General features: G+C 49.2%; 9 protein-coding genes across 12 annotated transcripts; 5 read left to right on the forward strand and 4 right to left on the reverse strand.

Annotated features, from left to right (window-relative positions):
• The first annotated feature begins 837 nt into the window (after positions 1–837).
• Positions 838–2,485, forward strand: FOXG_17985 (uncharacterized protein). Of its 3 annotated transcripts, XM_018398016.1 has the most exons (5): positions 838–1,457; positions 1,511–1,703; positions 1,757–1,851; positions 1,915–2,057; positions 2,161–2,485. In XM_018398016.1, exons 1-5 carry the CDS (start codon positions 1,061–1,063, stop codon positions 2,278–2,280), a joined length of 948 nt encoding a protein of 315 aa, XP_018233351.1. In that variant the 5' UTR covers positions 838–1,060; the 3' UTR covers positions 2,281–2,485. The 3 variants fall into 3 exon arrangements, with proteins under 3 accessions (XP_018233351.1, XP_018233349.1, XP_018233350.1); XM_018398014.1 differs by having other exon boundaries at positions 1,757–2,057; XM_018398015.1 differs by having other exon boundaries at positions 1,057–1,457; positions 1,757–2,173.
• A 211-nt stretch (positions 2,486–2,696) lies between these two features.
• On the forward strand, positions 2,697–5,685 carry FOXG_00932 (uncharacterized protein). The gene is made up of 2 exons (XM_018377594.1): positions 2,697–3,411; positions 3,461–5,685. Exons 1-2 carry the CDS (start codon positions 2,886–2,888, stop codon positions 5,398–5,400), a joined length of 2,466 nt encoding a protein of 821 aa, XP_018233352.1. The 5' UTR covers positions 2,697–2,885; the 3' UTR covers positions 5,401–5,685.
• Positions 5,686–6,377: 692 nt separating this feature from the next.
• Positions 6,378–10,620, forward strand: FOXG_00933 (uncharacterized protein). 2 transcript variants are annotated; one of them, XM_018377595.1, is made up of 2 exons: positions 6,378–6,792; positions 6,867–10,620. In XM_018377595.1, exon 2 carries the CDS (start codon positions 7,229–7,231, stop codon positions 10,286–10,288), a length of 3,060 nt encoding a protein of 1,019 aa, XP_018233353.1. In that variant the 5' UTR covers positions 6,378–6,792; positions 6,867–7,228; the 3' UTR covers positions 10,289–10,620. The 2 variants fall into 2 exon arrangements, with proteins under 2 accessions (XP_018233353.1, XP_018233354.1); XM_018377596.1 differs by having other exon boundaries at positions 6,378–6,675; positions 6,817–10,620.
• Positions 10,621–10,747: 127 nt separating this feature from the next.
• On the forward strand, positions 10,748–15,540 carry FOXG_00934 (uncharacterized protein). Its single transcript, XM_018377597.1, has 2 exons — positions 10,748–10,964; positions 11,045–15,540. Exon 2 carries the CDS (start codon positions 11,117–11,119, stop codon positions 14,210–14,212), a length of 3,096 nt encoding a protein of 1,031 aa, XP_018233355.1. The 5' UTR covers positions 10,748–10,964; positions 11,045–11,116; the 3' UTR covers positions 14,213–15,540.
• Positions 10,994–16,531, reverse strand: FOXG_00935 (phosphatidylinositol N-acetylglucosaminyltransferase gpi3 subunit). Its single transcript, XM_018377598.1, has 3 exons — positions 16,311–16,531; positions 15,601–16,256; positions 10,994–15,546 (listed from the first exon to the last, which is right to left on the reverse strand). Exons 2-3 carry the CDS (start codon positions 16,080–16,082, stop codon positions 14,523–14,525), a joined length of 1,506 nt encoding a protein of 501 aa, XP_018233356.1. The 5' UTR covers positions 16,083–16,256; positions 16,311–16,531; the 3' UTR covers positions 10,994–14,522.
• Positions 16,532–16,645: 114 nt separating this feature from the next.
• On the forward strand, positions 16,646–19,593 carry FOXG_00936 (uncharacterized protein). Its single transcript, XM_018377599.1, has one exon. It carries the CDS (start codon positions 16,718–16,720, stop codon positions 19,421–19,423), a length of 2,706 nt encoding a protein of 901 aa, XP_018233357.1. The 5' UTR covers positions 16,646–16,717; the 3' UTR covers positions 19,424–19,593.
• FOXG_00937 (uncharacterized protein) lies at positions 19,553–20,873 on the reverse strand. Its single transcript, XM_018377600.1, has 4 exons — positions 20,764–20,873; positions 20,675–20,703; positions 20,119–20,624; positions 19,553–20,060 (listed from the first exon to the last, which is right to left on the reverse strand). Exons 3-4 carry the CDS (start codon positions 20,380–20,382, stop codon positions 19,797–19,799), a joined length of 528 nt encoding a protein of 175 aa, XP_018233358.1. The 5' UTR covers positions 20,383–20,624; positions 20,675–20,703; positions 20,764–20,873; the 3' UTR covers positions 19,553–19,796.
• A 150-nt stretch (positions 20,874–21,023) lies between these two features.
• On the reverse strand, positions 21,024–23,728 carry FOXG_00938 (uncharacterized protein). The gene is made up of 5 exons (XM_018377601.1): positions 23,158–23,728; positions 23,019–23,104; positions 22,400–22,960; positions 22,068–22,348; positions 21,024–22,004 (listed from the first exon to the last, which is right to left on the reverse strand). The coding sequence occupies exons 1-5, from the start codon at positions 23,416–23,418 to the stop codon at positions 21,466–21,468; spliced, it is 1,728 nt and encodes a 575-aa protein (XP_018233359.1). The 5' UTR covers positions 23,419–23,728; the 3' UTR covers positions 21,024–21,465.
• Positions 23,729–24,754: 1,026 nt separating this feature from the next.
• Positions 24,755–25,996, reverse strand: FOXG_00939 (uncharacterized protein). Its single transcript, XM_018377602.1, has one exon. The coding sequence runs from the start codon at positions 25,839–25,841 to the stop codon at positions 25,179–25,181; it is 663 nt and encodes a 220-aa protein (XP_018233360.1). The 5' UTR covers positions 25,842–25,996; the 3' UTR covers positions 24,755–25,178.
• Positions 25,997–26,102: the final 106 nt, after the last annotated feature.

The raw sequence follows: 26,102 nt of genomic DNA on the forward strand, positions 1-26,102 counted from the left end.
GGGTTGGGTTTGACAGGCATCTCCTATCGCCCGGTCCAATGGTAGTGGGACTTAGACTAGACTAGTATTTCTCTCAACATCTCATACATTGAATCTATGGGCTGATGTTGCTGGGGCCGTTGATGAGTCGACCGGTTGCCGGTAGTGTTCGGGAGTTGCAAGACCCCGCATGCCCCAGATTCTCCAGATATGAAGGAATTAAATTCTGTTGCTGTCCCTAAAAGTCCTGGCCTACGCACGCTTTCTTTTTCCCAGATGCGTCTGAGTTGAGAGTCATAATAGCTCCGTTGCATAGATGACAATTGGCGAATTACTTGCTTCATTTCCAGCACCACTGCCGTACAGTATTCAAAACATGGGGATCCTCACTACCTTCCTTCTTTTCCAGGACTCCCAAGATTGCCAGCTTAAAAGAACAGGCTGTTTTTGATGCGCCGACTCTTATACTATGAGAAACCTAGCATGAATTACCTGGGCTCCATCCACGAGCAGCTGCTGTGCTTGAGGTAACTGGCAGCACTATGCTAGATGAATTAGATTTCTGAATACTCATATTAAAAACCACTAGCTGTCGAGATGCCCTCAAACAACTAGAACGAGCAAAATACGTGAGAGAACAAAAGCTACTGTCTCCCAGTTTATCTGGCTTATAGCCTGCCCTCTATTTCTTCTTGGGCGTCCTGACCTCAAATTTGATGTAGAATACCTGCTCAGATCGATCACCAAGTGGTGTGGTCTGTTAATCCTTTCTTCCAAAGTATATTGTCGGTTGGGGAAAGACTTTTTGGAACTGTTTTTGCCATGGGAGTGAGGCACCTGTTTGATTGCTTGTGGCCACGGGATGCTGCAGTGCCAACATTTAATGTACCTAGGTAAGTAGGTACTGATTCACAGCGCAGCCTCAGGTGCTGGCTCCTCTTCGTAATACCAGGCAGGAGCCTTTCCTTCCCATACTCAGCCTGATCGCCTAATATTCACATACTCTTCTTCGCGACTCAGCACACCAAGGTTTCCACCGTGCAACATTCCGGCTTCTTATCTTTGTTTGTTTCACTTCACCATGGCAGTATTGGACGAGGTTCCTCTTGTCACTGCACGTGTTCGAGTAGCCGGAGAGCTCGCGACAGAATACGACCCTCTTGATAATCAAGAATCCGTGATCAACCTTGACAAGGAAGGGACCAAGATCCCTACAAGAAACTGCTACATTGAATCCAAGTCAGGTGCTGAGTTTGCCGTTGAAGTCACGGTCTCTGACAAGTACCGACTCCCTCATTCCCACGACACGCTCATCGCCGAGGTCTCCATTGACGGCCAGATGATGGAATCTTGTTACATAAGGACACCTTTTTCTCCTGGCATGCCATCTACCATTGTCATCTCAAGCGCTGAGTTCTTAGCAGAGAAAGAGAGAGTGGTTGCCAGAAAATTTGTCTTTGCTCCTATTACCAAAACTTGTAAGCCTGCCTACTAGGTAGATATCATTACATCTCCACTAACAACGCATCAGCCGATCACATCAGTACTGATCGTCTCAACAGTGATATCAAACAAGCAGAAACCTTGGGAACAATCCGTCTGCTTCTTACCACAGGTCGGTTCGAAGGGCCATGTTTCAAGAAACCTCTCAGCTGGCACGGCGGACGAGATGTGGAGTTGGCTGAAAAGGCACTGAAAGGCAGAGCAATAAGCCATGCAACCCTGTACGTTATTGAACACCTACCTGTTGGATAAAAGATCTAATGAAGGTGGCAAGGCTGGCTGAAACAGACATGAAACCGTATCTGAATAGATCAACGATTGGGCACAGGCGCCTACTGGGAGAAATCTTCTTTCGTTACCGATCCTACCGTATGCTCTTGCACCGATGCATACATCTCCTTCTTCGACGCCATTTTCTAACTTTCAATGCAGAAGCGCTCCAACATGAGATGATTATTCCACGCACTCCGTCACCTAAGCTCTCAGCTACAGCTGGACTTGATGAAGATTCCCTTTCTCACCTCTCCGAGAGTGACATTCGCCGTCTTGCTCTGGAAAGACTACATGACACTCAGGTAAGGCAACTATTCGAACTTCGGCAATTGCGCACATCTAAGACCTGGCTAGCCAGGCCATCTGCTGTCACTTTTTCGGGCTTACTTTACTAATCTAATCCAGGCCAAGGATGAGGTTTCTCAGGTCAAACGGGAGGCAGCGGAAAACCCCCGTACGCCTCGGCAATGGAAGTTTGTGAGACTGGAAGATGGGAAAGAGGCTGTCGACCTGACAGATGATTGATCTCAGAATGACAAATCTCTGCCTCGAATTGCGAGCGTTTATGTATTTAGGGCCCTTACTGTTCTGGAATCCTGTCGTAAAGAAAGGAGGTCCTAAAATATCCACCCATGGGTATTGGCGCAGGACAGGAAATAAAAAATAAGCCGTCTTGTCATGTCAGAAAGACATTTTAGGCATGTTCATCATCTTTTGATTCGAGTACATACTCTGCTCTCTCCTATTGTCCCGTGCAACGTCAGACGCATTTGTCTTGATCTTTGCCATTGAGCTATCGTTTTTGGTTGGTTAGTGGAGCTCTGATGGCCGAGGCTTAGTGCAGTCCAAGCTTGTACCTGCAGCGTAAGCCGTGATTGGCTGCTATAGCTTGCTGCTAAGACGCTAAAGTGAACCTCCTCCATCTCCTTTCGCGGAATACCCCATGACGTTGCAGTTTAACTCCTCCCTCGATGACCAGCTCTTCACTTTTCATCAACATTGTATCGTCGCCGTCCTTGGGTCCTCCACCGCCTCGAACTCGAACATGTACACGTATAGAAATGCTGCATTTGCCGTCTCATAACCGCCTCCACGTACGCGCTCGTCGCTGAGCGGCCTCCTTACCCGCAATGGCTCCTGAAGCTCCCAGCAACATCCGTGTCTTCATACGCTGGCATGATCAGACTGTCTTCGCCGGCGAGGAAGTCAAATGTACGATTACTTTTAAGAACGCGGCACCAATACCAGGCCAGCCGAAACCACAGCCGCAACAATCGGAACGAAGTCGACTGGCCTCGCCTTTGCATGGTCGCCCCAAGTTAAACCAAGGATTGACGCCACCGCCGTCAGCATCTTCCGGCAGAGGGCATCGTCGTTCTGCCCTTTCTTTAAGCGTTCCTGCATCGCAATCACATAGCCGTACTGGCTCAGTCCAATGGCCTTCATCAGCAGGCTCGAGTGATGGTCGCTCAAGCCACTCTCATAAGCGCTCTGTTTCCATTGTCTCGATAGGATCCAATAACACCGTGGAAGACCACACACAACGAAGCGATTTGCCGTCGCGACCTCAAAGACCGCACCGAGGCCACGGGCGAGCCTCAAGTTTACAGATCATTCCTCGAGCGCAGGGCCAGCTCCCAACCGGGCCTCATTCCGGTTCGTCGCTTACACAGTACTATTTGAACTTGGAGCTAATTCTTCTCAGCATCCTTTTCTCCTCGTCTCTCGAGCTCTCCTTTGTTTCACGCATCATATCCTCCACCTGATCGATTCGGTCGCATATCTCGACCGCCAACAACTCCTCACACACCTATTACAGCCGGCCAACGAAGATCATCGCCGCAACAAATGCCGGAAAATCCAATGCCGGAATTTCGCTTCCCTGCCGCTCCCTCACCTGCTCGAGAAGTACGCCCAAGTTTATCTAGACGATCAACAAACGAAAACATGCTCAGCCCTAGGAACGCTGTGGGCGATTCCAGCGGACTGTCAATGCGCCTCAAGGACGGCGTTCCGACGATCAATGAGCAGCCTGCACCCGCGGCCCGCATTCTCGCAAGCAGCGGCGTCCTCGGAGGCACACCGCGGAGTAGTGGAGAGTTTTATTCTGTCAGCAATAACTCGTCAGAAACCCTGGTATCGGAATACGTGACACAGCAGCCAACTAATCGTGGACACGCACGCCCACTTAGGAGAAGCCTTGGTATGCCAGCGCCACAGTCGAGAGCGCCTGAATCTTTGATGATGGGTTATGCTCAATTACACGGCTCTTTCTCGTTAGACGGGTCCCTTGTCAGTCTCAGCCAATTTGACCAAGTCAAAAAGAAGGCTATAGTTGGCCAAGGTGGTGGCGTCGTTGGTCTCGAGTCCAAGCGCGACAGCGGTCTTCTGGGGGGATTTGGATGGGGTCGCATCAGCAGCTCCCTGGGCGATTTCTTAGGTGGAGGGGAGCTCAGCACAATCAAGGAGATGCGAGGGGTTGCAAACTCGAAATCTGTGCCTCTCTTGACTACACCACAGTCCATTTTATTTGTTGATCTGCAGCTTGCACCAGGAGAGAGTCGAGTTTTCGAGTACTCTTTTCGACTGCCCAAAGGGCTTCCTCCGTCCCATCGCGGAAAGGCCGTCAAAATCACATATAGCTTGGTTATTGGCACGCAGAGGGCTGGAGGAACAAAGGAGCAGCAAGTGAAGTCTGTTGAAGTTCCTTTCCGCGTATTGGGAAGTGTTAACAGCCACGGTGAGATATTGGGACATGACCTGATGAACCCTTACATCCTATTGCGGGACCAGGCCCAAGTGAAAAGTCCCTCGAGCAGTGATAAGGGATCAAAAACCAACGGCAATGGAGCCAAAGGACAACAAACTGCCCTGAATGACTTTTTATTTTACGTGGAAGACCTGGTCCACCGACCACGAGATGAGAGTGGCAGTATTCTTCTTTCTCCGGCCGCTGGTAACTCTAGGCGACCATCGGCATTCGAGGAAGCCAGCAACGCACACGATGCTATTCATATGGCAATCATGAGAAGCAATATGACCTCTGGCGGGCAACAGAGCCCGAACCGATTCGAAATTGCACGAAATGGGCAAAGGGTTGGTGTAGTGATGCTCACGAGGCCTGCCTACCGACTAGGGGAAGTTGTGACAATGGCCATCGACTTTACAGACGCTGATATTCCGTGTTACGCCGTGCATACTACATTGGAAACATCAGAGAAAGTGGACCCGTCGTTGGCAATAAGATCAGAGTCGAGCATCCACCGAGTGACCCGGAAAGTTTATTCGTCTTCATCTGAAGCAACATTGTACTCACGACGAGTCACCTTCAAGCCAACGATTCCCATCACTGCAACTCCTGAGTTCGTTACCAGTGGTGTCAGCTTGGAATGGAAGATTCGTATCGAGTTTGTGGTGCCTTCCACCGGAAGTGATTCCCCCGCTGAACACGAAAGACCAGCATACCACCCATTACTGGAGCAGATTTCACAAGATGAAAAGGGAGGGACGGTCTTGGTGGCAGTAGAAAATCTAATATGTGAGAGTTTTGAGATCGCCGTACCTCTACGTGTTTACGGCGCAGTTGGAACAGGACTAGAGCGGCTTGAGCGGGACGAGGCTTCTGAAGAAGGCCTTGCTGTATGATGAGAGTTGGACTAACCATATATTTGGTGCTGGGTGTTGGATATTTACTACTATGGGATCTGAAACAGCTCGGTTTATAAGACAAGGAGCTTGTTGCAAATAGAATATCGGAGTTTGTATGACAGATCAAAAAGAGCGGGAGCACTGGTAATTGAAGAAATTAACTTGTTCTGGTAAGCATGAGCCATTAGCGTCAGGGATTTTGCGAAATGGATGTCCCCAAGGGTTGTTTGTGAGCCTTGAAGCTGTGTTGCCAAATAATAGACCAACTGTGATGAAGACGCGTTCGAGTCTTAAGGCGGTTGTCAAAACGGAACTGTGCACAGATGGATTCCCTCGTTTAAGAGCTAGGGCTCATGAATTGACTAGCTTCCCAATGGCCAATGCTAGGACTCTAAACCGAGATAAGAACGAGTGAGACAGATCAGAATTAAATGGCACAAACATCATAAGCTCAGAATAGCTGAAGGCAAGACTAAAGATACAGGGCTGGTAGAACGGGACGGGGCTGGGTATATCCTCATTTCGCCAAGGACCGGGATTAGACAAGCGGGTGACGACTATAGACGAATAAGTAAGGCTGCTTCCCAGGGAAGAAATTTTCTTAGTGGAATTTGCTTCTTTGGTTTATTTTGGTATAGATACAGATGTGGCTCTCTGGTGTGTTGTTGTTGTTATTGATAATGGATCAGCTGGTCGGTAATAGTGGCTGCTGGCTCGACAACGAGATGGGGTATTGCCAGAACACAGAGAGCGAGAGAGGGATCATCATACGGCTCAAACTGATTTTTCTTGTCAAATTGAAGGAAAGGGTCTTTGCGCAGTAGCTGAGAAATCACGATTATCGCGTAAACATAAGAGCTGGGAACGTATCCAGGGGTTTAACATCATTGTCACCAACAAAGACTCTGGGTTCAATATTTACCACCGTCCTGGCCTGAAGTGATTGTGAGGTGACAGCCACTAACGGGAGGGCTAGACGGCAAGGATCAAGCCGCCAAGAATCAGCTTGCTCAGACCATTGCCGATACCAAAGAACAGCCCGTGAGATAAACGTCAGGGACTTGGCTCTCATCAAAGCAACAAGGCCCCTGGACAACGAACAGACAAGGGTCCATGTAAACAACCCAGCAGAACAACTGTTAGGCGCCCACCGAGGACATGGAGTTTGGACTTGGTCTTTGATAGGTATGATTAGACTATGATATTGACGGGAAGGGAATGGCCTGGGGGTTGGGTTGAATGAGAGTCATCAGCATTCCATCCCACAAGCTGGTGCGAACCTTCTTTTCTCTTTCCTTTCCTCCTCACCAACCGCTTTCGTTGGGAGATCCAATGTTGCTATTATTTTCAATCTTCTTTGTCGCTCACTAACCAACTTTGCCAGTCATTGTAAGTTGCTAACTCGCTCTAAAGAAGTCGCTATCCCGACCTCTCCGCTACAGCAACTGACGCCTCATCCGCAGCCTTACATATTTCCATCTCTTGCTTTCTGAATCTCGCTGCCATTAGCCCCCGCAGGCCCGCAGCAGCTTCCCGACTTACACCGCCCGCCATCCACTTTTGCAAACATCATCCTGCTGCTGTTGCTCTATTGTTCGTGGGCAATGGGAATTGGTTGTTCATTCTTTAGTTCTACTGTTGCTCTTATATCATAAAGGAAATTTTTTTCGGTGTTCTCGTCGCTCTTTCAAGCCTCGGTGCTTGCGCTTCTGATACTAGCACCACTTTCTGATACTTCACCATTACACCATCTAAAGCCATACTAGACAATCTTCTCGACGACAAACCCACCAAAATAACATCATCAAGTGTCAATGGAGGAAACATGGCTGCGACACCTTCCAACGGTCGTTTGAAACTCACTCCTTCCAACTCTCCCTTTCTGGCTCGCCCTTCTAGATCCTCTAGGTCGCCTATGCGTGGTCGCGCACACGATGCCTCGAAGCTCTCCCTCCAGCGTGTCATTGGCACAACATGTTCCTCTCCAACAGGGTTCGATACTCTCCCGTCTGTCTTTGCATACATAGCTGGAGGTGCTGTTGTGGTGGTGGATGTTAATGGCGATAATCACACTCAACGTTTCTACCGAGCCCGACCGACCGCCGTCCCACTCTATTCCGTAGCAACCTTCCAAAACACACCCACGACTCCCTCGGGAACACCAAAGGCGAACGACAGTCGGGGACGTGTAGGCCCGCGGTTCCCTAACTCACCGCACACTTCGTCCGATTGGAACGAGTCTCCTAGCAATACCTGGACGAGTCGCGAGCGGATCAAGGCTGCAACATGCCTTGCGTTAAGCCGCGATGGAAAATATTTAGCTGTTGGCGAGACTGGATACTCCCCACGAGTTCTGGTTTTTAGCTTACATGATACTTCTTCTGACAGCCCTCTTATATCGATCAGCGAACATGCTTTTGGGGTCAATTGCGTTGCATGGTCTGCAGACACCCAATATCTTGCGTCTCTAGGAGCCGCCAACGACGGATTTCTCTATATCTGGAAGGTCGACCCTCGAACAGGCGCGGCTAGACTTTATAAACAAAACCGATGCACATCATATGTGAAAGACATGGTATGGATGGGCAATTCTCTCATCACATTTGGCGTCCGCCATGTCAAGATGTGGAAACCTGATGATGGCCCGACTATTTCGCCTACGAAGCAGAAGTTCTTCAGTGAACAGCCGGCCTCTACTCCACCCTCTCAAAGAACCCTACCAGGGCGTAACATCCTGCTAGGACCTCTCTTGGAGGATACTTTTACTTGCGCTGCTGTCGTTAAAAACTCTAGCCTCATCATTTGCTCGGAAACGGGTGGTGTATGTATCATGGCGGAGGACGACAGACAGATGAAATTGCAGAAGGTCCTTGGTTTGGACTTCTCCATCTCGACTATTGCTGTCAAGGACAATATTGCCTACGTTGGTGGTAGACATGGCCATTTTGCCGTGCTTGACATTGAAGCTGTTTTGGACGCTCAACCGCCGTCCGCATGTATAAAAGAGACTACCTTCTGCCCTACAGGACAAGTTGCCCTGGGTTTTCTGGCAAACAAGCTTGTCACCATTGACTCGCAACAGTCTATTGACATCTGGAGCTCAGACCATGTGCCTGGCAAGAACACCAAGGCGGTGGCCAGCATTCCTATCCCTGGTCATGGACAGTCTGTTACAGGCATACAGGTCCTGGAGCGACCAAATGATCTGAACGCTTCGTTTTTGACATGGACAGTTTCTGGGAATGTTTCCTTCTGGACATTGGAAGGTCAAGTCAAAGCCTCAATTGATGTACCAATTGGAATGACTGAACCAGAAAACGAACTGGACCCGGTCAATCAACTGACCTGCGCCCGTGCAACGAATGATGCTAAACTTCTTATTTCCGCCGATAGAATGGGTGTGTTACGAATGACGGACATCGCCACAAAAGAAGCCGTTTTAGACATCAAGGCACATACAGCCGATTGTCGATCCGTCAGTGTCTATGACAGGGATGGTAAATTTCTCATGGCGTCTTGTGGACGAGACAGAACTGCACAGCTCTTCCACCGGACTGCAGTCGGCTCCATTGAGCATTTTCAGACATTGGAATTCGCTGCGAAGGTCGTACAGGTTATGATTCCGTCCGAAGACAAGGTGCTAACCTGTTCATTTGACCGAACATTACAAATTTACGATATCATCACAAAAGAGGGCGATCCCGATTCAGTTGCCGCTATCCCTTCCAGAGTAATTTCTCTCCGAGCCTCGCCTAGCTCGATGGTTTTGGGTATGGGCCAAAGAACTGTCTTTGTCTCTTTACTAGATCGGTCTATTTGCCAATATGAACTCAACACGGGGCGTAAGATCTCTTGCTTCAAATGTCAAGACGAGACAAAAGGCGAGTCGGCTGTCCTTGACTCGCTCTGTTTTGGGCAATGGCCCCCCAAAGACCAAGACTTCCTCCTCGGAACATCCAACACAGACAAGTCCATTCGACTATACGATGCCCAGACAGGGAGCTTCTTGGACCGAGAATGGGGTCACACCGAAGCGATCAACGGTGTTTGCCTTATCGAAAATGATGATGGAAGCCGCAAGGTTGTGAGTGTTGCATCAGATGGAACAATGATGATATGGGGTCTGGATTTAAATGATTCTCTGCCTGGTTCCACGAGTAGAGAGCCGTCGCCCGCCAAGGACTCTGTATCAGGACGACCGCCACTTCGCAGGGTCTTGTCGAAGGCTGAGCTAGCTGAATTCCAACGACCTTCGCCAACATCTGGTCGGAGATCCCCACCCCGAACACTACAGCGGAGGACTTCGCGATTCAACCTGGCTGCTAGCGTCAGAACACCTACACAAGGGCTCCCAACAAGTCCTAGTAGCACATTGGCAGAAGATACGCCATCAAGACGACCTTCCGCTGACCCGCGGAATAGTCCCCCAGTGTCTCCAAAGGGAAAGGTTACCAGACGACCTTCTCTTCCAACTCTAGGCACAAGTGCACGCAAAAAGACATCCTCATCAAACTTGCGAGGCTTTGGCTCGTTAAATATGGCGACAGAACAAACCTGCCGTCAACTTAGATCATACAGGAAGAAGCTTGCTTCCTCAGAGCCGATTAGCCAAGAAAATCTGACAGAGCTAGATCAGGAGTTGCGACTGACGGCAGCAGCTCTCGGTGACCGGGCTATTCGGAGCAGAGCCATGAACGAGACGGTCCTCAGTGGTCTTCTGGATCAATACTCAGAGAGACTAGTCACATTACTGGACGAAAAGCTGCGTCTCAGCTACCAGCCAAGATCTCCAACTGAAAAGGATGGAGACAGTCGAGACGGAGATAGCCCAGATGAGGAGGCCAGGCGCAGTGTTAATGGATCCTCAAGTTCGCTTTCTCCTTAAGGTTTTGTCCTTGCCTGTTTATGGACTACTTTCTTTTTTCTTGCTATACTTAAATTAAGAGGGCAACGGCGTTAAATGGTGGTGGATTTTATGGGATGGACGGTGGGGGAATAAGGCAAGCATCGAGTGTATCTTGCTGCCAAGTTCCAATATGATACCATGGGTCTGGAGTTTTACTGTTACTTTGTCAGGGATATAATAATCCTTTATCATAGCCAAAACCGGCACTTCTTGCCAACGCAATGGACGTGATCAGGCGCCCAAATACTCTTCTCACGTTAACCAACGAACCCAGGTGAAACTTTCGTAAAGTTGATATATTGCGTGACCAGAAACCATATCTCTCGTTTTACATGATCGCTTGCCGCGCCTGTTGCGTGTTGGCGTTCAGGGGTATCACGTGCTGAGCCAGGCTTTAGCGTCAATGCAGCTTGGACGAACTCAGCCCAATTTTTCTTCCCTGCATCATCGAAATCAACCATCAATCAACATTATCGGCGATTTAAATCACGTGATATTCTAACAGACGGATCGCCCAGACGAGCAAAAAATTACTACACCATTGGTTCGACGATCGAGCGCGTTTCGCAACAAGAAGCCCAAGAAGCCCAACGCACCCGATGAAAGGCCTAGAGGTCGCCATAGACGGTTCTGGAGTCAGTGATTAAGGTTGCCTGTACGTGTTTGATTGATAGAACCCCGACCATGACGTAGCCGTACCTGTGTCGCGACAGACGCCTAACTAGAGTACCATAGACCGTGGCGCCAGTCCATCTTCTTGCTCGACGTGAAGGCCCCTTGGATAGCTGGCGAGGTGGACCGCGGGGCATGAATCAACCAGCCTTCCATACGCCCCTCGAGTCGCTGCTATTATTCCAGTCGTTGGTAGCCCAAGGATTCGACAATGGGGTCTTCGCGCGTATCTCTGAGCAACTCATCAACAACGCGCTAATCAAGGAGGGATCTACTTATGATCCCGCACGATTAAGACCTGATGCGCTTCAACATCTGTTTCTGCGACTCTTGGGGGATGAACTGAGGGGTGAGCATGAGAAGGCTGCGACCGACGATCCGACAACATCACCCAACTCGCGAAAACGAAAGCTCGGGAGCCCACCTTTGCCAACACTTAAGGAGATTTACGAACATGTTGACAAAATCCCTCTGCTTATGGATCGCCTATATGCGCGATATAAGGATAATACCGTCGCGCAAATTCGAGAGGATGAGCGGAGCTTTGAGACGTCCCAGAAGGAAATTCAAGCAATGGAGCGATTTGAACGAGAACGACGCGCTAGAGTCGCGAGCCAGAATGGGACACCCGTACTTGCTGCTCGTGATCAGAAGTCTTCCGTTGCGCCTAATGGGTCAACATCCTCACCTGCTATGGCAACAAGCTCGGCGGCACCCGTTCGAAGAGGTCCAACACAACAGACGCCTGTGATCCCACCCAAACCACTTGTCCCTCACAACACACAACCAACAGTTGCACCGCCTAGCCACATGCCCACTGCAACGGCATCGATCCGACCTTCAACCTCACCAACTCCGTCGAATTCTAGCGGGTCGGTGCTTCAGCCTCCAGCAGGTGTCCCTCAGACAACACCACGACCATTACAGGCGCCACAACCTCTTAAGCAGAGTCCTACTCCTAGACCAGAGAACGGGGCCAAGCTGAAGGATGGCAATGCGGCTCCAGGAGCTGCTCTGAAGTGGGAGAAACCTTATCAACCACCACAGACAGCTACACCCCCTCCTCGACAGGTTCAATCACCCGTTGCCCAAGGACCAACAGCTCTCCCGCCAGCGCAGCAACAACAGCATCTACAACAACATCCCCAACATCAACACCCACAGCAGGTACCATCACAACAGCATTGGTACCCTCAACAAACTGCCCAATTCTCTCCCAAACCTGGCGCTCAACCATTATCTCATCCTCAAACGCCCCAGCAGGCTCGGCCACATCCTGTTGCTCCACAACCTCCCCAGACACAGTCTCAAGCTCAAACTCATCATCAACAACGCCCTCACCCTCCCCAGGTTATTCAGCCACCACCACCAACGCCGCCAGCTCCCCACACTCCTCGGGCTCAGCACGCTACGCCGACACAACATACTCAACAAATCCAAAGAATCCAAACGCCTACACACGCACAGCATGCTCAGGCTCAACAATCTTCGCAAACTCAACCTGTCACCCATGCTCAGCCTCAGTCTTTGCCACAACAGCATCAGCAGAAGCCACGGCCAAATTCCGCAAAACCAGGCCTGGCACCACCTCAGCATGCTGGTCAGCTAGCCCCTCCCTTACAGCCGGCACCTCCACGGCCAGTTGCAGAGTCGCCCGGAGGCCAAGCACCCCATGCCCGTCCGTCTTCCACGACGCCCGTGCCACATCCTCGCCCTATCCAGCCCCCCCAAGGGCAGACTCAGCAGGTCCGACAGATTGCCGCAGGCTCCCCAGCTCCTCTTACAGCAAGTGCAAGCTCCATTGCCCCTCCTCAGCAACGCTGGCCGCTTGGATATCAACCTCAACCTCCTCAGCATGGCTCACCCGTCAGCTCTCCTGTGCCATCGGCATCTAAAGCTGATAAGGCTCAATCATCGCAGTATGCTAATCAACCTCCACGACCTGGCGTTTTGGGCCACATCATTCGCCAGGCTCTAAATACCCCTGTCAAGAAGCTTGGGGTGCCATCGGCACCGCACACGCCCATCTCAGCAACACCCACTCACGTTACTCACGGGTTTGGAACAAAATGGGCTCCACATTCCACTCCGTCTACTCCCGGTCCTAGTCATATGAGCGTGGCACCTCAAAGTCCAGCCTTTGAGCCAGTCAGTCCTCCTCAAAAGCCCGCAACGTTACCGAGCTCTGCTGGGTCAACACCAAGGCCTTTAAGAAAGCAAGCACCCAAAGCAGCTTCGAAACTCGAACAGACCGTCTCTAAGTCTGCGCGCGGCCGGTCTGCCAGAGCCGGGCAGAAGGCTCGTGCAGTTAGTTCCACACCTTCTCTCACTCGATCCAGGCGAAGCCAGTCTATCCTCTCTCACACTGATGAGCCTGCGACTCAAACAAGTGAATCAGCACCCAAGATTAAGGATGAAGATGCTACACCTCGGCCCACCGAAGACACAGGCGATACTACCGCTGATGAGAGCGTCCCTGGTCGGCCTCAGATCATGACTCCTGGTAGTGTCTCTTCGCGCCTCCATAAAAGAAAAAGACAAGTTACACCGGTTAACCCGCCACCCGAGACAACTCAAGTCCTTTGGACACGAGGTTTCACTAAAGTTTCGTCATCTGCTCTGGATCAGATTTCTAGCCACCGCGATGCGAACATGTTTGCCACCAGGCTTCGTGAGAAGGACGCGCCAAATTATCGCCAGATTGTGCTGCAGCCTCAAGATATAACATCCATCCGATCTGCTATCAAGCATGGGAATAAGGCGGCTGTCCAGGCTGCAGCCAGTCTTCCCGGCGGTGATCCTGGTACTGCGCACGTGTGGCTACCTATATCTGACGAGCTTGTTCCTCCAAAAGGCATTATCAACAGCGCCCAGCTTGAGCGCGAACTTGTCCACATGTTCTGCAACGCCATCATGTACAATGCTGACCCCGATCGCGGTCCCGGGCCTGGTTTTATGAAACGCTCTCAGGACGAGGAGGAAGAAGAAGAAGTAGTGGGCTACCGCCTCGACGAAAATGGCGTTGTAAAAAATACCCGCAGCATGTTTGTTGAGGTTGAGAAGCTCTTAGGTGATCTACGAAGTGCAGAAAAGGAGCGTAGCGCGCCTCCGCCTTCGGCTGTTCGTCCAGCTAGCGTCGCTACCCCCGCTGAGGAAACGGGCGACGACGAAGATGAGGGTGAACGTGAGACTGGAACAGCCAAAAGGCGTCGCATTGGAGCCCGGGGCTGATCGTCTTGATCTGCACCAATTTGAAAGATCACTATGTCTTCCTTTTGAATGTCGGCTTCATAAACTTCAAAGGGAAGCAGCATGTAATTTTTATTATTATTATTATTGTGTACAGCGTCTAGAATAGCTAGCCCCTTGATAATCACCAACCGATCCAGACTCATGTCACTTTGACTGAGGCCTCTTTCATGCGTAATTCATACCCTTATCATGGGTCGGTGACATGCCCGATCACACTGCGGTAAACTCCCTGCGCCTTTGCTAATATTCGAGTGTCATCATACCATCATCAGGTCGAAAGTTGCCGGAATTATTCGAGCTTCGGAGCCCCTTGTGATGTGCTTGACCGAGTACTATGTGCACCCTTCTTGGAACTTGCATCATCATCGGCAGGTCTCTTGCGAGGCCAGTCGGGGCATATATCAATGTTGTCCCTCGGAAACCACCACTCTAGAAACAGAAAAAAGAGGTAATCCACAACACAACAAAGACAGAAGAGCTTTCCAGCCCAGATACCACAACCATAGTAGCGCTTTAGACGATCTATAAGAGCAAAATTGCGTATACGGCTACCGTAGCCTGATGTATCAACACCATAGAATTCGTCCTCGGGGATGGTGCCCGAAATGCCGTCGTAGACGCGCTCCGTGCGCAGAGCGACATTTTGCCATGAGTACATCTTTTTGACTTGCTCGTGAAATTTCTCGGTACGAATCTTTCCGGCACGCATCGCACTGATGGCTTTGCTTGTGGCGAGGACAATATCGTCTTCTTCTGGTTTGGCGAATGTCGTCATATGCGAGGGGAGGACTTCTGGGATGCCGCCAACCTGTGTACACACGACATAAAGCCCGCAGCTGGCGGCTTCAACAATGACAGTTCCGAAAGCCTCGGTAAGAGATGGGTGGAGGTAGATGTGGCCTCGAACCATAACATCTCTAACTTCTTCGTGACGGATGGGACCGAGCATCTCGACACGATCCTGGAGCACGTTTGTTTCGATCATTTGTTCAAGGTCGATGGCTTTAGGGCCAGAGCCTGCAATGATAAAGCGGGTGTTTGGATGATTTTCCAACACACGTGGAATAGAGGCAATGAGGAGGTCAGTGCCTTTATTGTAGAACAAGCGCGAAATAACGACGATTGTGATGGTATCGCGAGGTCCGATACGCTGAGGTGGAGGATAGACAGGTCCTTCTGAGCCAAAAATCGTGGTCTGGGGAGACGGTGAGGCTGGGACGTCCTTGGGACGGAAATTTTCTGCAACAACAGCGTTTGGTATCACAGAGACCATGACTGGATCGAGTGATGCGCGAAGGACCGTGTTTTCCTTACTAAGACTCGTCATTAAATACTACTATAGTTCGTTCAATGAATTGCTATCTTACCATGTATGGCTGACACAAATGCTATGATCAACATCACTCAAAGTAAACTTGAGGAGCTTGTTTGTGAGAATCGTTCCAGCGTCGGCAAAGCCAAAGAGTGAATGATCTGTAAAAACAGTACGTAACCCCATGGTACGAGCATGCAAGATAGCTTCATGGCATAGACTGCTGAGGCTGCCATGGCCATGCACAATCTCGATGCGCTCACGAATGCAAATATTTCTGAAAATGGGGAAGAATGAAAAGACCGTTGGAAATGTTGCTGAACGATAGATGACGAGGAAAGGAACGTGATAGACCTTGACGCCGTTTGTGAGGTACCGCACGCCCTTCCGGTCGTCGTAGGCATGAGTTATGATGATGACTTTGTGGCCACGGTCGACAAGCTTCGTAGCGAGTTGGTAAATGTGAGATTCGATGCCTCCTGGTTGCGGGAAGAAGAAGTCGCTAACCATGGCGATATTGTACGTGCGGCGTGTCATGATGGCGGTTGAGGATGAAAAGGGGGATGCAGCATGACTGGAACCTTGATTGAGTGTGTACCGAGGTCAGCACTTGCTGAGGCTTATAACATTTGTGTTCAATCGAAGACGTTTGTTAGTATTGGTTATTGTGGATGAGATGTCTGTCGTATTCTCATCTTGTACTCCAAGCAACTACATACAGAGTAAGTTCAATGCTTGAGCGAGCTGAGCAGGGTGCGAGCATACCAGTGGAGTCGCTAGGTCGCTACCGACTTTAGGGTATTACAAAGGAAAGAGTAGTGCCTCTACTAATTGCGTAATATCAACGGTATTTTCAAGATATCTCATATATCATATATCATATTGGTAATGAAAAGAAGATATCAATTAAAGAAGGTAAACTTTTAAACAAGATATTCCAAACACTGAAGCCACCTCTGCACCAGCTTGGGCTGTTCTGAGAGGAGCATACGACTAACCTGTTTCGCTCAAGCGTTTCCTCCACTGCGCCCCAATAAGCGGATCAATTTTATAATTTTAGCGGTGTAAGACGGCAGAACTTCAATAAGACCAAGAACTACCCAAAATTTTGGGAATTGAAAGCACTTCGGGCCCCTCCATCGCGATTGATTCTACACAGCATTTTCGAGAAAATGTACCCCAGATATGTCCCTCACTCGAAGGGTGGAAGCAACTCGAATGCTTCTCCTCCTCACTCGTCATCAAAAACTACAAACAGCACTGCTCCTACTCCTGCAACGAATGCCTTTAGTTTTTCGCGATACGTCCCTCCGAGCGCAAAGCCCATACCTCAATCCATGCACATAGAGACTCCTCAAGTTCAATACTTTGATGACACACCACCGAAAAATATCAAGCGCAAATTAGATACTTCAGATGAGAGCAAAGGAACACCAGGTCCTGATAGCAAGAAGCCCAAGACAGAAGAGCCAACTACACAAAAGGATGGAGAAGATGCGCCGAAAAAAAAAAAGAAGGTCAGAAGAGGCAAGCGAAGAACTGGAGCTACCAATGATGAACGCGACGATGACGACATCAAGCCCGCGCAAGAGGCTCCCGAGGTCAAATCCAAGGAAGCAGACGCAACGCCCGAAGAGAGCCAGACTTTGGACGAAGATTCTGCAAAGGACAAGGAAAAGCCGAAACGAGATGTGAAGGAAAAGAAAGAGAAGAGAAAGAGGAAGTCAAAGAATGAAGAGCAAGAATCAGAAGTTCCTCACAGACCTGCTCCCGAGGACGAAGATCGCAACGAGGATGTATCCATGATCGACGCGGCAGAACCCATCGAAGAGGTCGAGAATATCCCTGAACCTACCGAACCAGCAGCAGACGAGGAAGATAAAGGACAAAAGCGCAGGGAAAAGAAAAAGAAGGAAAAGGAAACTGAGCCAGCAGAGGAACAAGAAGATGAACTGCAGACAAACCAGCGCCACAAGACGGTCATGAGCAAGCTAGAGAAGTCTCTTAAGCTTGCCAGTGAGCTGCCCGCGGACGAACGGGATGAAGAGGATCAGGGCGAACTACACGGCCTCGAACCTTTGCCTCAACCAGAGCCGATTAGCTCTCTGACGACCTCAAAGCCGAACTACAAGATTCTACCCTCTTGGCTCGAGGATCCTATCCGTGTTTCTCAAGACACACGCACACCCTTCGCTGAACTGGATATCATACCCAAGGCTTGTCGAGTATTAGAGGAGAAGGGATTCCGAGATGCCTTCGCTGTGCAGACTGCCGCAATCCCTCTCCTGCTGCCAACAAGCAAGCAACGCGGAGACGTGCTTATATCTGCCGCGACCGGTTCCGGTAAGACACTGGCTTATGCCCTGCCTGTTGTACGAGATATCAGTCAAGGATGTCTCACGAGGCTGCGAGCGCTAGTAGTGCTACCAACACGTGAACTGGTTAAGCAAGCTCAAGAGACCTTTGAACTATGCGCTAGGGCATTCGATGGTGGTGATCGAAAAAGAGTGCGAGTGGGCATCTCCATTGGTAGCCAGTCGCTTGAGGTCGAGCAGAAAGCCTTCATGGATCAGGAGCTTCGATATGACCCTGATACATACAAGAAGCTAAAAGAGGAGACACAACGTCGAAACCAGCTGAAGTGGGGCCTTTCGGCGTCAGAAAATCTCCAAGATCTTGACATGGAGGACACAGACCCTCGATTAAGCCACATGAACGGGTATGTGGTTGATTACCTTTCCAAAATAGATGTTCTGATATGCACTCCTGGACGACTGGTTGAGCATATGGAACAAACAAGGGGCTTCAACCTGGATTACGTTCGATGGCTGGTAGTTGATGAGGCGGATAAGCTACTTGCTCAGAGCTTCCAAGGCTGGCTTGACCTCGTTATGGAAAAGTTCCGGATCAATAAGTTTACCGCACGAGACTTCCATGAGATGGACTTTTCTGGTGTTCGTAAGGTCATTCTGAGTGCCACGCTCACAAGAGATCTGAGTCTTCTCAACCAATTGGGTCTGCAAAGACCACGACTGATTGTTCTGGAGAGCGATGGCGATATCCAGATTGCTGAGCACTCTCTGCCCGTATCGTTGAAAGAGCATGCAATTAGAGTGCACGACACAAATCTCAAACCCCTCTACTTGCTTGATCTACTCCGCAGTCAGGACATGCTTATGGCAAGCCCGAACAAAGACGAAGAGGAACCCAAAGCCGAAGAAGCTGAAGATTCGGCTACTAGTTCTGACTCAAGCTCCAGTTCTGACTCCGACTCCGACTCCGATGCTACTTCTGACACAAGCTCGGACACATCTTCTGACTCGGATTCTGACACAGAGACCAATGCCAAACTCAAGGTCTCGGGACGCACACTCAAGTCTCACATCCCTGTTTCTCTTATCTTCACAAAGTCCAACGAATCTGCACTTCGTTTGTCACGACTACTCGCCCTGTTGGATCCCTCCTTGGCAGACCACATTGGCACACTCACGTCAACCACACCAACACACATCCGTCGCAAGACTCTCCGGGCCTTCTCTACTGCCTCGTCTCCCATTCGCCTCCTCATCGCCTCCGACCTTGTCGCTCGTGGTATCGATCTTCCCAACCTTGACCACGTAATCAACTACGACCTACCGCCTAGTGTGGCCGGCTATGTTCACCGAGTTGGTCGAACAGCTCGAGCTGGAAGGTCAGGATGTGCATGGACACTCGTTGGCGATGATGAGAGTGGTTGGTTCTGGGGCAAGATTGCCAAGGGCGCTGGAGTCAAGAGAGCTCAAAAGGTTGAGCGAACAAGGATTGAGGAAATCGATGAAAAGAGAGTGGGAGAGTATGAGGCTGCTTTGGAGAAGCTGGGTAAGGAAGCAGGAAGGTAACCGATCATATACTATAGACACCACTAGATGCCAGCACTGCGGGTTGCCTTACGGCTTATATGTCAGAATATGGACATATCTGAGATATCTAATTTTCGATACCCACCAAGACTTATATCTTGTGACGATCCCGTTCCTATTCGATTTGACTGGTGATCTATTGCTGACTGCCTAACTCAAGGGCTGATTGTGAGCTACATGGACCTTGATGACAGATAGGCAGGCTGTCAAAGGATATATATTACGACGCTACACACCCCTAATCACAGTCGGCAACAAGCCAGAAGCCAGGCGTCTACCCATTTAACTCGTGCCCTTCATTGACGCTTCATATTTTGGCCCTCGAATTCGGTTGTACTTTCATGCCGTAAACTTAATCCTCGGTCCAGTTGTTCCGTTCGATAACGGCCGATGGCACGACTCTGGGACCCGATTCATTCTCATGTACACTCCCGTAACCCGGTGATGATCTCTCTGGACGCTCAGGGGCAGTCTCTTCTTCCTCGATGACATCCCTCTCCCTGTCGATCAGTAAAGGGCGGCGGCCATCGCGATGTTGTTCTGATTGTCCACGGTCATGGTTTCGCCAGTTACTCAACCAGCTGGAATTCTTTTTGGTTAGGAGGAGTACGAGTATCTTGACTTGATATCAGTATCTGAATCCTTACGGAGCTGGAATTTCGGTTTCAGCATACCTGGATTAGCCCGACGACGAGGACGACAGAGAGGTCCAACAATGACAGTTTCTGTAAGGCTCCTGACCAAGGCTCACGACAGGGACTTCTTCTTCTATATGTTTCAGCACAGTTGCTGGGCGCTGTATTTGGAAAAGGATAGGCTCGGTCTCGGATTGAGTTCAGACCACAGCAGTCAAACGCATCCTGAATATATCGTATACTTCGTGCATCATGAGCACGAAACATACCCATCCACTTCTTATCGAGCATGCATCCCATCATCTCCGACGGCACTGCGCGCTCTAGAAGTAGTGTTGCCAGGATAGTGGTGATAAGAGCTTGAAGGACCTGGACAATCAAAGGAGCAAGCTTAGCTACGCCGCTAGAAGACGACTTAGTAGTACGGCGAATACTAGGATAGAAAGCTGTGTTAAGAAACCCTAGAACCGGGAGAACCACTGTAAGAATTGACAGAGTTGGCGAGATCGCGAGTGAGAGATTTGAACTGCGGACGTGGGACAATTCTATACAAGAGTCAGACTTCACCTGCTAATGCGACCAAACTGAGACTTACATTGCCATTACGAGTAGCACAAGGCTAAGCTAAGAAAGTTGGTCAGTCATAGATTATTAAAGCTCCGGTGTACTCGATAGTTGCCTTACTATCAAATATAGAACTGTGAGGTAAATCATGTTGTTGTTCCTCGTACTCGAGCAGCTAAATCCAAGGGGAAGAATGGCTATGAGTATTAAGTTGAAAAGAAGAATTTACAGGATGATGTTCTTGAAACTGTGTCTGATCAATGAAGAAGGCCTTCCCCGCCTATATGCGGGAGGCCTACCGGCGGAGACTGTTCCAGAAATAATGAATGTATCTCTTATCTTACCTCCCAAACCTTACTATACTGTGTCATGAATCTTATTCATATGCAAGTCAGGTGTATGCACAGACGGTGATTGATTGCCTTGTCTTTTGCCGATACTGAGGGATGCTTCACCTACAGCTGAAGTATCTAATGTTGCACAAAGGAATATTTTTCAACACAACTAGCTCCGTAGTACATACAACATTGCGAAAATGATAAATTTACATCCTCCTTACACTCTCACATAGGAGATAGGGTTCAGATATCCGTTTTCCACTGATGTTGGCATGACTGCCATAGCGAATGTGATATTTCGCGAGGTCGGGCACCTTGCGAAAGAAAGCGCCAATACCATATAAGAGAGACTAAAGAGAAGTAAGATGAGAGTGAGTGATTGGTTTCTTGTCATAAAGGAACATAGAAAGGACATAAACAGGATATGAAAAACATGAAAGAAGGTCCGGACTGACGGAGACAGCTCATGATATAAGTCCAGGTGTTAGTAATACCCGCCATTATTTGGAAAGCTAAAATCAATGCTACTTGGCATCACGGCTGCCTTGTAGTCGACTTGTTGGTATGCTGCATCGTCTCCCAGAGACGTGGCCGAGCTGTCACTGGCTTGATATGCGTCTGAGGAATCCGTGGACTCATTCATATCTAACGTTGCCGAGTTATTCAGCATAGCCCCGTCGTCTATGGCTTGAAAGTCGAAAGGCTGCTCTCCCAAGTCTTCTGGGGCAAATGAATAATAGTCCAAGCAGGAGTAAAGCCCAAAATCGTCAGCTGCTGTGGACGTCTCCTCTGGACTGAGTCCCGGGAAAGGAAGCTTATCTGCAATTATGCGTGGCAGCTCTTGCAGACGTTCCATGACAGTCACCTTCATTTGAGGTTCCCAGTCGGTGAATGCATCTTCTACTGCCATGGCTACTTGGTGTTGAATTGCTGGCTTTGCCTTGATCCAGTAGTCACGCCATTCGTCAGGGTTTTCGACCTTGACGGCTGGCGCCCGAGTGGTTAAGAGTGAAGGATCATAATCTTGGAATATGACTCAGTCTTTGTCTATTTTAGGGTGTGTTTGGAATAGATCCTGTAACTTACAAGGTGAAGGAATGTCAGGAGAATCAGGCTTGACATCAAATAGAGCACAATACCACTCCCTCCACTTCTCAACAGGGTTCATCCTCACTCTTATTTTCAGTTTCTTTGCTTGTTCCTCGTCGTAGCCATCCAGGAGGTTTCGTTGAAGGCTGCTTGTCTCTTTTACTAGGCACGGCGTCGTCATCCGTTGATGCTTCTTCAGATCTTTCTCATCGTCAAACCGGCGAAGGCATCGATTGCATCGATGCGGAGACAGACTATGTCTTCGCTCGAGATGTTCCCTAGATGTAACTGTCAGTAAATTGCCTTGATAAGGGGTAGGTTTGACTCACTTTACTCGGCCGATTTCAAACCACCCCGGACCACAACATGTTCTCTCAGTGCCGAATCTCTTGGGGTCCCTTTGATGGTAAGGACAAGCAAACCGAGGGCGAGAGTCGTCCTTTGTGGTTTTTGTCCTCTTGTTGTCCTTCTTTCTACGGAACTTGTCGTCTCCTTCTTCCTCATTCTCACTTTCGTCTCTACCACTTTGACCTTTGGATCTCTTCTGGCCAGCTGACTGGGGTATGTGTTTTCCTGCCTGGAAAGCACGCGAAGTATGTGATCCGGAAGTATGCTCACACTCTTCCTCGAGTGCTTCCAGTCTTCTTTCAACACATTCCGAGATTGCAGCCATCAAATTATCAACGATGTTCTGTTTACGCCGTCTCAGTTCTTTGTTGATGCAGTAGTCCAGGTAGGCCGCCGACGGGTTCGTGGGCTCGACGTCGGATTGATTGGGATCGGCGGCTTGCACTTCAACACTGTGAGGGAAGGGCACGTTGAGAAGCTTTTCACACTTTTCTATGGCCTCGCGACGGATTCTTGCAGCGGGTGAGTTGTCTTGACCGCTTCTTAGGTCGTGTTAGTGGCCTCATCATGAAGATGGACTTTGATATGACGATGACTTACTGAGCGCCAGGCGAACCTCGACGGCCCTGACCGCTCTCCTGGTCGTTGCTGGCCCGGGGCTTATTTGATCCACCACTTGAAGGGTTCTGGAAGCACAGTCAGTACATGCCCAACTATTTGAAGCGAGAGTGTGTGATACTTGTTGAGAGTGGTGGCTCTGAGTGGGTTCGGGTGATGCGGAAGACCTCTTGTTTCTAGTTACAAAGACTTGTTCTTCCGAATCTTGCTGAGGCATATCCGATCGCTGGTAAACCAGACGACGGTGTTGAATCAATGAGGAGAAGTTGAATTGATGGCAGAGTTTTGTGAACCGTTTCTTTCCAGCAAGGTATCGGTTTGCGAAGGCGTAGCGTCTATGTTGCAAGGAGAATTGACTTGCTTTGTCCACCACAGAGGGCATTATCAAAAGTTGGCTGATCGATTCATTTGCATATTTAGTTCTAGCTCAGTTGATGTGTGGACTTGGTTGTTGCAAATAAATAGAGTTCAAAGGGGTTTGAGTGAAATTCTGCCTGATATCGAAGAGAGAATGTCTCGAGATAATCTTCATTGAACTAAAACCTGGCGGACGCAAAGACGGGGAGTGTGAGGGTTAAATAGTTGGTGAGAGCCTCACGATAGTCCTTTTACATTCAATCTCCCGCAATTGCGAACTCCGCAAAGCCGGGTGTGGCTTCTCCGAGTGAGATCACACACTGATAGGACTCATCTGAGGGCTGAAATTATATTGGATGACAACCATCCAAAAGCTTCGTGAATGGCCAGGAGGAGTGATCTCGCGGGCACCAGTGGGCTATCGAGTACGTTGACTTTCATGCAGGTAAGTCTAGTATGTATGTCATGTTACATGTATGACTTACTTGTCAACACATCAAACCGATTCTACGAATCGAAAGCCTCAATTTGGCGTCAGTTGTAAACAAGGCGATGCCGTTTTGGGTTTCTTCAGCGCCTATCAATATTCTGCCGCAGGTGAGGCGACAGCATAATGGTTCGCAAACTTCCACAAAGCAATCCAAGTGGTTGTTCACGACGCGACCCCCGCGCTGAAATGCGGCTATCAAGTGAATTCTGCAGATAAAGCATGTCAGATGCACAGCAGTTTGGTCTATCCGGGACACCGAATCTCGGATGCCTCGCACGGAGGAAATTCGAGTACCACGTATGGGCTCGGAAAGTGAGCATTTACTCGGCAAGCTGAATATCTAATGGAGTTGATTTACAATGACAAGGTGTAGGGGCATCGAGAAGAAAACGCCCTGTATCTTTTGCCACTTTTGTAACGAGTACGGATCCATAGCCGATGCTGAAAATTCAGATACATGCAACAGCGTCTTATAAGACGTCTCATTTATTGATATCACACTGGTGATTTGTAGTCATTCTACCAAATATATACATACAACCTTATCACAGACTTATCAAGAGCCCTTTTCTACTCTCTCGAAACTTTCTTATACTCTTCCTAACGACACCTGCGTTCCTTGAAAGAGGGTCAAGATATCTCGAACTCCCATTACCAGTTTACACAAAAGGAATCACATTATCCCATTGATGCATAGGAGACGTAGCGCTGCACTGCAAAGACACCTCAAACCTCTCTAGCTGTATAACCTGAAAGTAATTGTCTCCAAGTCATATTCGTAGATCTGACCGTTTGGGTTCTAATTAGCAGGGGGCTGGGTCTGCAGAAGATCTTCTATTGATTCAAAAGAGCATCCTCTTCGTTGCGGAAGGTGGTCAGTGATAGGCGCTTCTAACGATATCGAAACCAGATATTTGTGGATGACATGCCGCAAAATAATAGAAAATATAGCCAGAAAACAGGAAGAAACCCGAGAATAGGATTATTGTGCTAGTATGTCTTTGAAAGCCTTGAGGCGGTCTATCGATTACCCTTAACATCTCTCGTCATCTTCTCTATTTCTAGCTGTGTGTAATCGATCATGGCAACGATACGTCCTGCTTTCGTACCACTTGAAATCCCTTCATCCATAGTTTATGCATCACATCATGATAGTAACCACTCTTGTGCTTGCCAGATTCACACCAAGTCAAAGGAGTATCAGAGTTTCCAACTAACATTCATCCATACAATGCCACCGCCCGCGTTTCGACACTTTATAGAGGTGGACTCTTTCTAAACTCGCCGCATCCATATCACTGAGACTTGCCACTCTTATCTTGCTTCCGTGCCACAATGCCATCCACGCGCTTGAAGGCAGGGAAACCCTCAAAGAAGCAGTTGCAGAGCCAAAGCCACCACTGTCCAGAGAATCTCTCAACGCCGTGCCTCTGAAGCTTCCTGTCAAAGAAGAAGCATTCAACAAGATGGATACCGATGACGGGCCAAAAGATGGCGTTGACAAGCCAGTGGAAGAAGGTCGCGCCCCCAGGGAACCCTTCGTTCAACAGCTCCCAGATGCGAGTGCCAGGCTGTACCCACGGCAGTGTCCCAGCGCAGAAGAAGTAGAAAAGAACTGATCCTGTGACAAAAATTCCGAAACCCTCTGGGGGTATGTAGGCTGTGATAATGACGTCGCTAAGACCCAGTCCTTCACGGGCTGTGTTGGCCATTTCGATGATGCGGTCCTTGACCTCGGCCCAGCTGGAGAGAGGAGGCGAGAAAGGGACAAAGTGCTCTCTTCCATCATTTGACTTGATAGTCATACCGTTGAGATCAGTATCCTTGAGCACGGGTGAGGATGCAGCTGAGGCAGAGAGATGGGCATAATGACGGAGATAATAGGAGATTTCTCGGGTGTGATCCTTGTTCATATGCGACACGATGCGGTTCTTGCGAGCATCATCGGCAGAGGCCATTTTGTTTTATTTTTGTCGATGTCAGATGTTATAAATTCCTCTGTTGGGTCACTGTGGTCTTCGTTTAGATGCAGCTTCGCTGAGTGTTTGAAGCAGATAGGAGCGTTGAGTCGGAGTCGGTGGGTGTGAAGTTGAAAGTGGAGCCCAACTATTTGCCAAAACTCGGTTTCCGAGGCCATAAAGAGACAAGGATAGTTACATGTGAATAAATTGAAAAAACAGAACGTCCATAATTGTGAAGAAAGTACAATCATCGAAATA

Source organism: Fusarium oxysporum, chromosome 1, assembly GCF_000149955.1.
Source record: "Fusarium oxysporum f. sp. lycopersici 4287 chromosome 1, whole genome shotgun sequence".
Lineage (NCBI taxonomy): Eukaryota > Fungi > Ascomycota > Sordariomycetes > Hypocreales > Nectriaceae > Fusarium > Fusarium oxysporum.